The 13,272-nt window shown below is 57.4% G+C and overlaps 3 protein-coding genes across 3 annotated transcripts in view; 1 reads left to right on the forward strand and 2 right to left on the reverse strand.

Annotated features, from left to right (window-relative positions):
• Positions 1–377: 377 nt before the first annotated feature.
• On the forward strand, positions 378–4,818 carry DGCR14 (DiGeorge syndrome critical region gene 14; the record flags this gene model as incomplete). The annotated part of the gene is made up of 4 exons (XM_008591836.1): positions 378–480; positions 1,282–1,391; positions 3,728–3,843; positions 4,288–4,818. Coding segments are annotated over 4 exons (609 nt in total), but the record flags the coding sequence as incomplete, so codon positions are not given.
• Positions 4,819–6,560: 1,742 nt separating this feature from the next.
• On the reverse strand, positions 6,561–7,863 carry TSSK2 (testis-specific serine kinase 2). Its single transcript, XM_008591831.1, has one exon. It carries the CDS (start codon positions 7,764–7,766, stop codon positions 6,690–6,692), a length of 1,077 nt encoding a protein of 358 aa, XP_008590053.1. The 5' UTR covers positions 7,767–7,863; the 3' UTR covers positions 6,561–6,689.
• A 4,527-nt stretch (positions 7,864–12,390) lies between these two features.
• TSSK1B (testis-specific serine kinase 1B) overlaps positions 12,391–13,272 on the reverse strand; it is a 1,702-nt gene continuing 820 nt past the window's right edge. The window contains exon 2 of the mRNA XM_008591832.1: positions 12,391–12,988. Within this exon, the coding sequence (XP_008590054.1) occupies positions 12,455–12,988 (534 nt within the window). The 3' untranslated portion in view covers positions 12,391–12,454. The remainder of the gene's footprint in view (positions 12,989–13,272) is intronic.

Genomic DNA, 13,272 nt, shown 5'->3' on the forward strand with positions numbered 1-13,272 from the left:
GATCGCAACCCTCAGTGTTGCCCCCGTACTGGACCGGGGACCGGCAACGGGATTGCAACCCTTGGCGTTGCTCCTGCGCCTCGCTCAGCCAGTGAGCGGGAACCGGTCTATATGTGGGATCCGAACCCTCGGGCGGGAGCGCCGCCGCGCTTCCCAAGCGGTGCACTTATCCAGTGCGCCACCGGGCCGGCCCCTCTCAAGGTCTTTTTGGGGGCAAGGTCCTCCCTCTCTTTCCCCAACTGGGCTGCCAGCCCCAGAACCCGGCTTTGCCCTGTGCAGGGGAAGCATTTCCAGCATGTTCCTGTGCAGCTGCCCTTTGGCCAGCTGGAGGGAGTGGGCTCCAGCCCCTCTGACGCTAGCCTCTCTGCTTATTCCAGCACAAACAGGGCAAGGTGGGCCCCGACGGCAAGGAACTGATCCCGCAGGAGTCTCCCCGAGTGAGCGGATTTGGATTTGTTGCCACCCCTTCTCCTGCCCCTGGTGAGAAATGCACCTGCTGGCAAGCTGGTCCACCAGAGGGACTGCCTGGGGGGAGATGGGCTCCACCTGGGTCTGTCCCCCCACCTTGGGTGACTTAGGGACCCAGTCTCCCATCTGTGCAAGTACAGGGCTGGGCTCTGGGGCTCTGAGAGGGGCTGGGTACCCAGGCTGGTCAGCCATACATGGGCTGGACTCTCAGGCAGACCCTACCTAAGATGTCTTGGGGTGATATTTCGTGTTTGGTCCTGACTGTGACGTCAATGGGTAGGGTGCTGTGTGGGCAGTGCTTACAAGGAGGTGGGTGAAGCTTGGGACAGTTCCTTGGTACATGTGGGCATCCCTCTGCCCTCCTGCACACTGGCCTCTGCATTCTCAGTTGCTGGTTGCTATGACACAGGCCAGGGCATGTGACGACACCACAGGTTTGCCCGGGGTTCTAGGAGCCCTGGAAGCTCCAAGGGTCTCCTCCCTTGGGGTGGGAGGAGCCTCTCAGGCTGGTCCCCTGGCCCTGTGCTAGCATGGGGGCCTAGCTGACCCAGTCCCTCCCTCCTCCCCCAGGCTAAGCACATGGCTGCAAGGGCCTGGACCTGCCTTGGACCCACAGTGACCTTGGCATTTTCATCTCAGAGGATGGAGGTGCCAGGGTTCCAGAGTCATGGGGAAGAAAAGAGGGCTAGCTGCCAGCCTTGATGTTAGCTGGAATGCACACGGGGTAAACTGGCTGTGGTGAAGGGGAGGGCCTGTGCCGTACCCCAATCTGGGTCCCCTGGCATGAAGTGGCTATGGGCTCTCCATCTGCAGGTGTGAACGAGTCCCCATTGATGACCTGGGGGGAGGTTGAGAACACACCCTTGAGAGTCGAAGGGTCAGAGACGCCGTACGTGGACAGGACACCAGGTCCAGCCTTCAAGGTGGGTTGTGGTGTGAGGGGAACAGCGTGGGACTCAGTGTGGATGCCTGAAGTATAGAGGGCTGAGCCCCAGCTATCACTGGTCAAAGCAGGACCGACAGCACTTCTGAATGCCAGGTGCTGAAGCCAAGTGTAGGTGGCTCGGTGGTCTGTCAAGGAGGGATTGGGGCGGTGGGGGCCAAGGCACCAAGACAGGGAGTGGACTGGGCCACTCTAGAGCTTGCAGGCTGGGGGCTGTTCACACATGAGGTGGGACGGTCACAGAGAGTCAGGCCAGAAACTACGACTGCCCTGAGGGCTGTGGGACATTGTTTGTGTCCTCAGAAGGGCTGTGTGCTTGCAGAGAAAGGTCTCTGGTTGTAGAACATAATTAAGGACACACCAGATTGTGTGGCTTGAGCCACGGGTTGTAGGAGTGGTTAGAGCAGAGTGTGCAAGGCCTGGAGCAGGCAAGGGAGGCTCTTCATGAGCCAAGTCAATGTGTCAGGGCAGGGGTGCATCACGGTGGCCTCTGAGGGCCTGGTGGGGTGGGGAAGCTGGGTGGAGGGTGGTTTGTAGAAATTGGGTGGCCCAGGATGGCGTGAGTGAGTGGACAGTTAGGTGTGGCTGTCGAGAGCCATTGGGAAGGTGAGGTGCTCTGGTCTGCAGGGAGTTTTTTGGGGAAACTGAGGCACTGCTGTGGTAGGGAAAGGGCCCCTGAAACGTGGGAGTGTGCACATCCTGCTGTTGAGGTGCTGGGCCCCTGCCTGTGCTGATTCTAGAGTGTCGAGATGTGGCCAGAGGCAGAAGTTTGTGTTGTCGCAGAGCCCAAGGGTATGGTATTATATCTTCTACTTTGAAAACCCAAAGGAGTCAGGTGTGGTCTGGAATGAGTATAGGAGGTCTGGTTAGGCGGCTGGGTAAGAGGTCATCTCTCGTCAGTCCCTTTAAACACTGACAGTGATCAGTTTGAAATGCAGCAGAAAAAGAGAGACCACTTGTATAGCAGGGGAAAGTTACAGCAGCTAGGAGTCGCTTGGCTTCCGTAAAGAAAGCCATGGGCTCATGCTGCAGACTGAGGAGGACACCTGCCAGGTGACTGGCCTGAGGGCACCGGCCTTTCTCCAGGGCCTGGCAGGGATCCCCCCAGCATCTCACTGCTGATCCTTCCCCAGAGTAGTTCATAGAGGTAATGTACATCCAGTCAAAGCATGGGCAGAGGTTTTGGGTACTTTGCTTCCAAAATTTGTCTGGGACGCAGGGATAATCAAGACAAACTTGAGAAAGGAATACTGGAGAGAAACGTATGCTGCAGATACTAGGAGCATATCATAAGACCCTGGATGCTTCAGAAGTGTGCTGCTGGGTCTAGAACCTACAGGCCAAGAGGAAAGAAGAGAAGTTCTGAAACAGGCTGTAGTAAGAAGTAGAGCAGGTAAGAATTTAGGTGGCAGTTCAAATTGTGCTGTTTGACAGAGTGTTTGGAGGTAAATTAAACTAGGTCCTTAATGGGTATAGCACAATAAATTCCCAAAAAGAGGAAAGATTAAAAGTAAAAACAATAACCATAAAACAGCTAAGTGAAAATAAAGGTGAATATTTCGTCTGATCTTAAGGTAGGAAGGACTTTCCAAACATAGAAGCCAAGGAAGAGATCACAAAGGAAGTAATAGCTATCTGAAAATGATCAATTAAGTACAGCAGAAAATGTCATGAATAAAACTAAAGCAAATAACTGGAAAGAAATGTGTATGGCGTAGCGTAAGTTCATCGGCATAGACGAAGCTCCTATGAATAACAACAGAACACAGCACAAGCACTTTGATAGAAAAATAGGCCATGGATAGGGGCTGGCCAGTTTGTTCAATTGCTTAGAGCTTGGTGTTGTAACACCAAGGTCAAGCGTTTGGATCCCGTACTGGCCAGCCATCAAAAAAAATTTTTTAAGAAAAAAGGAAAAAAAAAAAAATAGGCCACAGATGCATGTGGGAAGCTCTCAGAAGAAATATGGTTGGTCGATAAAGACAGAGAGACATTCACTCTAGTAATCAGAGGGAAACACTCTAAAACAAGACACACTTTTTCCTAAAAGATTGTCAGAGGGTCATAACTTGGCAGTCCTGCTTTGAGAGGAGTGTTAGGACAGGTGAAGAGGGCCAGGCCTGGATAGGTGGGCAGGTCAGGTGGGATGGGCGGTGACTTCAAGGGGCATGTAACGGGAGGCTACAGAGGGTTCTTGGGATCAGGGAGGCCACTGGCAAGAGGCTGGTGCCCATGGCAGATGCTCTTCTGTGTGAGGGAGTGCCTGACACTGTGGCAGGCCCAGCACAGGCCACCCACACGCCTGCTGCCTTGCAGATCTTGGAGCCGGGCCGCAGGGAGCGGCTGGGGCTGAAGATGGCCAACGAAGCTGCCGCCAAGAACCGAGCCAAGAAGCAGGAGGCCTTGCGGAGGGTGACAGAGAACCTGGCCAGGTGAGGGGTGGCTTGGCCCTCAGGTGGGGGTGGCGCGTGTCTCTGCTTGCTCTCGCTTGACTTCCCCCAGCAGTGTAGATGCCTCCCCCAGCAGTGTGTGCAGGGCAGAGTCCAGGACAGGTCTGTGGGATTCTTCAGTGAGCGCTGTGGTGGCTCCTCTGATCCAGAGTGTGGCCACACGGGGGCCCCTCTCCATCTTCTCTTTCCTCCACATCTTCCTTGACCCAGTCCTAAGAGGCACTTTTAGGCCTGTTGTCCTGCTATGAGCTCCTTTCAGCTCATAGTAGAAAGTGTTATTATTCCCCTTGGAGGGGGGTGGGGACTGCAACTCTCAGAGGTCTGTGGGTTCTCAAGGGTGGCACCCCTGCTTGACCTCAAATTTGGCCCCATTGGCAGCACCCAGCCTACCTAACCCTGCCTCTCTCACCCACCCCTCCACCCCAGCCTTACCCCCAAAGGCCTGAGCCCAGCCATGTCCCCAGCCCTGCAGCGCCTTGTGAGTAGGACGGCCAGCAAGTACACAGACCGGGCCCTGCGAGCCAGCTACACACCATCTCCAGCACGCCTGACCCACCTCAAGACCCCAGCCAGTGGGCCACAGACCCCCACAAGCACGCCAGCCCCTGGCTCTGCCACACGCACGCCCCTCACACAGGACCCAGCCTCTATCACGGACAACCTGCTGCAGCTCCCTGCCCGGCGCAAAGCTTCAGACTTCTTTTAGAACCAGGCCTGGGCTGGGCCCGTGGACACCTTGTGGAGCCTGCAGGGCAGTTGTACACCCAGCAGAGGACTCTTGCCTTCTGGGGACCCAGGCCTGGGCCAAAAGCAGTTGACCATCCAGGAGCCACAGGAGAAAGACACATATACCCATTCCCCTTGGTGTGACGCACCCAGGCTGTGCCCCAAGGCCTTGCTGAAACTTTTCTATTTAAGCCCCACCTAAAGTGTCATTAAAGGACACCTGGTACAGTATGGTAGGGTCACCTTTCCATCCGTCCTGCTCCTTGTACAAGCCTTGGGGCCACCCTGGTGCCTGCATCTCATCTCAGTACTATGGGACTTGAGGTGATGGCCCCCCAGGGGAAGAAGCTACAGGTGGGGTGGCCATGGGGGGGAGGCAGGTGACTCCTGTACTGCTCTTTGTGATGCCGCAACCTGCCTCTGAGCTGAGTCCACATTCCTTCCTCCCTTCCCCCAGTTCTTTCTGCTTCTCTGAGGGAGGGTTGCAGCCCTTGAAAGTTGTGACCCTCAGTTCACCAGGGGCTCTGGGTGCAGGTCTGCAGCCTCCCAGCTGGGCCTGACCTGCATGATTTGTTACAAGACCACCTTCCCAGCTCAGGTGGGGCAGGGCTGTCCCCTGCTTCCTGCCCTTGCAGTCTCCCACTCTGCTCCAAGCACTGTGTGCCACCTGCTGAGGTACCAGCCTCACCCTGTCATCATTCCCACCAGCAGGAGCCTCCAGATAATAGTAACCAGGCCACAACGTGAAAAGAAACGGGGTCAGACTACACACGGACCCGCAGGTGCCTGTGTACTACAGGCCTCAGCTGCCCGTGGGCTGAGGGTGTGGGTGCGCAGGAGGCTGGCTGCCAGCTGGGCCCAAGGACCTGGCTCCCCAGCTGATCTTTTCAGGCCTCAAGTGGGAGTCAGGGGTTGTGCCCTCTGGGCAGAAGGGGTCTCACACTGATCGGGGGCTCCTGGACTCTGTTCAGACCAGAGTCCTTCCTGCTTTGAGTGTGCCCAGCCCTGCGCTAGGCCCATCTTCTCTGGGTCCTCCTGCGTTGTCTTTTCACCCCCTCCCTAAGCGCTAATGTGCTCTGGAGGCTGGGGGTGGGGTGGCCCTGACACCTGCCTGGGACTTCTGCTGACCTGTGTAGGCTCCTGGGTGGCCGAGTCCCAGGCATGCCCTGGGACCCACCAGGGCTAGAGCAGGCTGGGCCCTGGGCTGGGACTGCTTAGGGGTTAGGAAAATGGGGCTTTTGGTGCTTTTCCCTCTTGGGGAAGGGTGGACTTTAGCTCAAGGGAACCCGCAGGAAGTGGGGAGGCAGACGTCTGAGTGGGCATGAGGGAGAGGGGACACTGTTCAGGTGCTGGCCACCTTGAGCACTTGGTCATGATGTGGGCAGCATGCTCCTTGGAGTTACGGGTGACCAAACAGGAAGCACAAGACTGGCCAGTGTGCCAACACTGAGGGCTGCTGAGCAGGGCTTGCAGGTCCACAGGGTGGGGAGGGTGCAGGTGAAAGGTCTCAGCTGGGGCTGCCCCTGGGGGACCAGGGGTGGATGTCTAGGGGCAAGGTCACCAATGTCAAATGACCCCTGGGATAGAAGAAGAGGAGGACACTGAGCTAGGGGCTGAGTGAGGGAGTGGGACAGGGTCAGAGTGGCTGCAATGCATGAGGCGAGGGAGCGCTGTGGATCTGGCCAGCCCTGGAGGCATCAAGGATGGGGCAGGTCAGAAGGAGACAAGTGTGAGGCCTGGCAGGTGGAGGCCCTCTCCTTGCCCATGAGGCCTCACCCTGAGTCTGCCTGTGCCTGAACACCGGTCCCTGGACCCCTATGCAGACACCCCCACGCTGCAGGGAGGGAGGTAGGCTGAGTCCTAGAGAAAAAGACTCCTCACCGGGCACTCTCGAAGCTTGTATACACTTTGTGGTTTATTTGGCGGTCAGTAGTTAATGTCTTTGCTGCTAAGTGGAAGAAAGCTAATAGCACGTAATCAAAATAGTGGTTTAATTGACGAATTTTACTTGTTCCTTGCACCTGTGCCTTCTTCAGCTCCTATCTGGCTACTTAGTTTACGTGAGCACAACCTATGCACCACGCCCCCAGGCCCTCAGCACGCTAGGTGCTCGCTTTCCCCACCTCAGCTCCCATGACATGATGCTCTTTGGCTTTGGAGGTCTCGGCCAGCCTGTCCTCCATTCTATCCTCGTTCTCGGGCATCACCAGCAGCCGGTGCTGGGTTTTGGCCCCCAGCTTGTGGTCAGGCCGGTGCTCAGGCCGAGAGCCTGGCCGGGTGTCCAGTTTGCACTCGGCCCGGTACTTGCCCTCCACCTCCTTCTTGAAGGAGGCAGAAGACATGGCTTTGGGCTTAGGGGGCTGCAGCCACGAGTGGCTGAGGATCTCATCGATGTGCAGCCGCCGGTTGACGTCGGGCTGCAGGATGCGGTAGATGAGGTCCTTGCACTCGCCCGTCAGGTTCTTGGAGCGCGGGAAGTCCACGCGGTGCTCCTTCTGGATGCGCAGCATCTTCTTGATGTCGGAGTCATCATAGGGCATGGAGCCGCAGACCATGATGTAAAGGATCACACCCAGGCTCCAGATGTCATACACCTTGGGCTGGTAGGGGACGCCCTGCAGCACCTCGGGGGCCGCATACGCCGCCGACCCGCAGAAGGTCTTGCTGAGGATGATGCGCCCGTTGCCGTCCCTCAGGCAGCGCTTGGAGAAGCCGAAGTCAGACAGCTTGATGTTGAAGTCCTTGTCAAGAAGAAGGTTCTCACACTTGAGGTCTCGATGCACAACGTCCAAGTCGTGGCAGTACTTGACGGCTGAGGAGAGCTGGCGGAACATCTTGCGTGCCACGTCCTCGTGTAGGGCTCCCCGGCACTTGATGAACTCGAGGAGGTCGCCCTGGACGCCGAGCTCCATAACAATGTAGATCCTCCCATCAGAGGTCTCGAAGATCTCGTAGGTCTTGATGATGGAGCGGTGGTTGACGGTTGCCAGGATGTCCATCTCCCTAGGAAGGAATCTCTCCACAAAGTCGGTGGGCGTTTTCTTGCGGTCGATGATCTTGACCGCCACGTTGAACTTCAGGCGCTCGGAGTAAGCAGATTTGACTTTTGCGTAGGAGCCCTTGCCGAGATTGATGCCCACAACGTAACCCTTCTTCCTTAGGACCGCGGCATCGTCCATGGTGCCAGGAGCGGCCGGGGCCGCTGCCCTCTACATCCCCTCCCCACGTGGGCCAGCAGGCATTGTCCTCATTTACACTGTGGGGAGGCGTCTGCCTGGGCTGGGCCTGGACTTGCAGGAGTGGAACGCTCAGCATTGTCTCCAGTGACTTCAGCGAATGAAGTCATAAAGCCAGGCTGCTGGGAGTGGGAACTGGGCTGGGAGTAACCGGGCCCCTGGAACCCTGGAAGCCAGGCTGGCCTGGCAGGAGCACCTGCTCTCCACCCACTGGAAGGAAGCTGGCACCCAGGACCATGGTAACCATCCCTGCTCCTCTTCCTTGGTGTGGCTTCCCAGTCACTAGTCAGGCCTGAGGGGAGGCAGCTCAGGTCCAGCCAGATTACCAGCTCCATGCCTGTTTCACTCATCTGGCCATGGGGGCTGACCCTGCATTGGTTCTCATCCCACTAGGGCCAGTTTCCTGCAGCTTCTTTGGGGTGTGGGGGAAAAAAAAACCCTCTAGAGCTTGTGTCCTTGGAAATGGAAGTACCTGGCTGGGAACCTGCCCTGGTCCAGCCAGGCCAGCATTGTTTCTAAGCCTGGTGGGTGAAATGAGCTTCATGTTTGGGAGCAGGAGCCAGCAGGCTGCTTGGGGTAGGGAGCTGGGCAGATGAGTCGCTGCAGCTCTGGTGAGCAAGGGCTTGCATGCATGCAGGTGGGAGGGCAGGCAGCACTCAGGGCTGCAGGTGTGCCAGCCGGGTGCCCAGGGTCCAGGTAGAGGAGGTGTTAAGGCACCCAGGCAGGAAGGAGCCTGGGAAATGAGAGGGTTTGTTCTGAGAATGCTGGAGTAATAGAGTCAGGCGGGAAGCAGAGAAGGTCGAGGGCTTTTTCTCTAGGTGACGGGCAGCCATTGCAGACGGAGACACGATCCAAGGAGCATATGAAGATGGTCACTGGCAGAAGAGAGGGAAGAGAATTGGCTTTGGGGTGAGTATGGGGACCAATGCTTTGACTGACTCAGAGGAGGCCAGACCAGGTGGGCTTCTGGGGGGTCAGTGAGACTGCGAAAGGCAAGCCTGGGTCTGGATCACTGGCTAGTGGGTAGATGGGGCCTGCGGCAGGACCTCGGTACTGGGGGGGATCAGGGGGCCAGTAGCACCCAGAGCATCGACTGTCGAGAGCAAGCACCTGGCAAGGAGGGGGTGTCCCAAATCACATCGCTTTGACTTCTGTGAGGAGTGGGCAGTGGTTGCCTGTTGGAATGGTGACACTGCACATGATTTGCATGTCAAACTGACTTTGCACCTAGAAACAACATGAAAACACTTTTTCAGGGCATGTGTATGGGATTTTTGCTTTGGAAAATGTGGTATCCTTTATGTGTCTCCTCAGGTACTTTGGAAGCCCTGGTGTTCATTTATTATCCATCACAGGCATCCTGTGCCCACAGGGGGGCTACCTGTGTGCTTGTTGTTGGGGTGGGGGAGGCCTGTCTCTATGTGGGGGTGGTCATGGAAGGTTTCAAAGAGGAAGTGAAGTTGGAGCTGGGGTGCAGAGGATTGTCAATCTCCACTAGGTTGACAAGAGGGGCAGGAAGTGCCAGGCAGATGTGAAGTCTTGGCCAGAGGCACAGCTGTGTGGACACACCTGGAGTGCACAGGCAGCACCCTGTGTCTGCAGGGTACTATGGAAGATCACAGGAGCCAGGCAGCCAAAGTCAGTATGCCAAGCTGAGATGTGGATGGGTAGGGTGGGCCAATGTGCCCATGGGGACCACCTCCCGGCAGCAACAGCCTCCCCCAAGTTCCAGTCTGAGCTCTTTAGAACAGCCCTGGTTAATATCTTTAGGTTGATTCCTTTTTCTTGGGTGCTCTTTTTGGCTGAGATGACCAGAATGCTATTCCTTTGTGTCCTAGAAGGGGCTGGCTATGAGGATTTGCAGGTCAGGACCCAGGAGCATGACATGCACCTCCTCCTCCTCACCTTTCCCTTGCACCCCCAAATGTTCTATGCGGGGCAGTTCTCTGCATATCTGCCTTCTTGTCTGACTCCACCGACTCATTCTCCCTTTTTTGCGCATTCTGCTCCCTCACACCCTGCCCTGGCCCAGGACCATGTGGCCTCTATGGTTCTTGGGGGACAGGCTGGAGGTGGCAGGTGTCAGCATCCCATGAGCACAGCTGCCAGAGTGTGGAGCAGGCACTTCAAGAAGTGCACTCAGGGCTGGTGTGTCCAAGGGAGGGGGTTAGATTAGACCTGGGGAACTACGGGGCTGCTCCCAGTGTTGCAGTCCTGTGGCCAGGGACTTGCACGCTCTGGAAATCCACTTCACCCAGCCTTCACTTTCCTCTATAAGATGGGCACCTGTTCACCCATTCATCCTGCAAGTGAGAGGGTCTGTCTTGGGTGCTGAGATGTGCTGGTGAACTAGACAGTCCAGAGGCCAGGAGATTCCTTACCACACCAACAGTGAGACAGCCCAATGGCGGCTGTGCTGGCAGATGGCATCGTGGAGCTGTGAGGGCAGAGAACTGGGAGACTGGACTTAGGGAGGTTGGGGAAGGCTGAGTTCTGGGGAACTAGGCAGGGGCAGTGGCTGAGGACGGCATGAGCCAGGACCAAGCCCACTGGGCTAAGCAACCCACAGGAGTTACCTGGCAGGATGAGGCCACCTGTAGAGGAGTGGGCTTCAGTCACCTGGGCCTGCTGCTCATGGCAGTGTGACTTCAGGCAGGTCTCTGAGCTGTGAAGCACGCAGCTGGTGCTCCTCCTGTAGCCCCTCCTCCCAGGCACACCTCCTGGCTGGGCTGCTGTGAGTTGCTCCCAAGCCCTCTTGCTGTCCACTGCCCCAAGGTCCACCCAGGCGGGCAGGAAGGATGGGAGAGGAGGCTCATGAGCCTCTCGTCAGGACCTCCCCGCCTGGCAGGCCCCGTGTGCTCTGGGATCCTGCTCCACAACGAGTTTCTTTATGGGAGAAGTGGGGTGGCTCTTCCAGTGTTATTCAGGACCTGTTGTGTGCCCAGACCCTGGCCACTCCCAGGTCTGACCTGCCAGGGTCCTAGTACTGGCTGCCGAGCACTGTTAGAGACCCCCAGAAGGCTTTGTGGGGGCCATAACCTCTCGGTGGAGCCTGGAGAGGTGGACAGAGTCTGCAGAGATGAGTCCGCAGGTGTGATTATGGCATGTGTGTGTGATAGGGGGTGTGGCAGTGAAGGATGGCTAGGAGGCCAGCAGAGGGAGGATGGGTTGACAGCAGGAGGCCAGGCCTGGGAGGACCTCAGAGGCACTGGGCTTCCTGCAGGCAGTGGGAGCCAGACTTGGGGGGGAGGTGGCTCTCGCCACTATGGGAGGTCACAGGAGGGTCAGAGCAGAGGAACTAAGCCACGTGGGAGGGGGCTGTGAGGAGAGAGAGGTAGGATGGACGTGGGGAGGGGTACAAGGAGGGCAGGCCCAGGGCTCTCGCTGGAGCCCACTTCTCCCAGGGACCTATTCTCAAGAGAGAGATCATGCTGAGGAGAGAGGTGAGTCTGAAAGCTCTTGTCCTTGTGCGTGTGTTAAACCCGCAGGCCCACATGAGGTTGTCCGGAGTGAGGTGAAGGGAAAGGGGCCATCGTGGCAAGGTAAGGACTGCCTAGGACACAGCACACACAGGGTGTATGGCATGTGGTGGTGCCAAGTGCAAGCCCATGCCCCGTGGGACACCAATGGCCACCTGTTCCTGCCCATAGGTGCCAAGCATGCATCGTGAGCACAACTGCCCTGTCTGCCTTGCCAGTGTCAGCTTCTCAGGCTGGGACTCGAGGGGAATGGAGTGTGGCTAAGGCCACACAGGACAGCGGGACATGCTCAGGACGGAGTATGGCTGGGTTGTCCTCTGATTCTTCTGGGCTGGGGAATGACCACAGGGTGGGGTGATTCAGGGCACTGTTGAGACCTGGGTGTTGGCTGGACATGGGGAGAACCTGTGGTGGACAGAGCAGAAAACACAAGTTGCCCAGCAGGTTGGGGAACTCAGGAGGGGCTGAGAGGCTGGTGCGCCTGCCTTTGCAGTCTCTCCAACCCCAACTGACAGCCCTGGGGTGATGAGGACAGGTCTGCCAAGACCTTCAGTCCCAACTTCAGATAGAGCCAGCTCTGCCAGCGTGGGAGGCCCTGGCCTCCTGACCCTCCTCTGCAGGCAGCCCTCACCCTTCTTGGCCCCGTCCTCTTCTTGCCCCCTCCCCACCCCAGCACTGTACCTGGGGGCCTCCGTCTTGAAGCAGCTCCTTCCACACTCAGTTCTCTGCCCTTGCCCCTGCCCCTGCAGGTCTCCCCCACTCCACCTCTGGCCCTAGCCTCTAACTGGTGCAGCTGCCTCAGCCTGGGCCCAAGGTCACAGTCTGGGCTGGGCACACTGGGATCTATTTTCCCAAGTCAGTGCAGAATCCTAGTGCAATCTGAGTGGGAAGCCAGGGGGAGCCCAGGATGGCAGTCAGCCAGGGCAAAGACATTCACGTTGGGGTCTGCACTAATATAGTGATTTATTGTTTCTTCAACCATGTGCGTTACAAAGTTCAAAGAAAGAGAAGACACTGACAAAAATAGCGGCTTATCTGGGATTGTCTTCCCTGTGTGGCTCATCCCTTCTCATCCTTTGACTTCTGAGCTCAGGCTTGAAGTCATGGACGCTGCCTCATTCCCTGCTGGACCCCTGGGCCGTAAGAGGCTCACTAGGTGTGTGTCTCTGGAGGCTGTGGGAGGGGCCCTTCCTCTGTCTCCTTGGTCGATGGCTCACTGGTGACGCCCGGGGTCTCCAACTGCCTGGACTCTAGCACTGTCTCTTCCTCAGCTTTCGTCTCAGGCTGAGCCTCTTTCCGAGGCTCCAGCTTGGTGGCAGACTTCTTGTCAGAGTTGGGCTCGGGGGTCCATGAGGTCTCAGTACCCTGGGAGCTCTCCCCTTCCTTGTTGATGGCTGCAGAGGACATGCCCTTTGCCTTTGGCTGCACCCAGCAGTGGCTGAGGATCTCGTCGATTTGAGGCCGCCGGTTGACATCAGGCTGTAGCATGCGGTAGATGAGGTCCTTGCACTCCCCGGTCAGGTGCTTGGAGCGTGGGAAGTTGACGCGGTGCTCCTTCTGGATGCGCAGCATCTTCTTGATGTTGGAGTCATCATAGGGCATGGAGCCGCAGACCATGATGTAAAGGATCACGCCCAGGCTCCAGATGTCATACACCTTGGGCTGGTAGGGGATGCCCTGCAGCACCTCGGGGGCTGCATACGCCGCCGACCCGCAGAAGGTCTTGCTTAACGTCACTCGGCCACTGTCATCCCGCAGGCAGCGCTTGGAGAAGCCGAAGTCAGACAGCTTTATGTTGAAGTCCTTGTCCAGGAGAAGGTTCTCGCACTTGAGGTCTCGGTGCACAACGTCCAGGTCATGGCAGTACTTGATGGCTGAGGAGAGCTGATGGAACTTCTTGCGAGCATCATCCTCTTGCAGGGCTCCCCGGGTTTTGATGAACTCGAGAAGGTCGCCCTGGACCCCGAGCT

This window comes from Galeopterus variegatus, unplaced genomic scaffold (genome assembly GCF_000696425.1).
Source record: "Galeopterus variegatus unplaced genomic scaffold, G_variegatus-3.0.2 Scaffold7334, whole genome shotgun sequence".
Classification (NCBI taxonomy): Eukaryota; Metazoa; Chordata; class Mammalia; order Dermoptera; family Cynocephalidae; genus Galeopterus; species Galeopterus variegatus.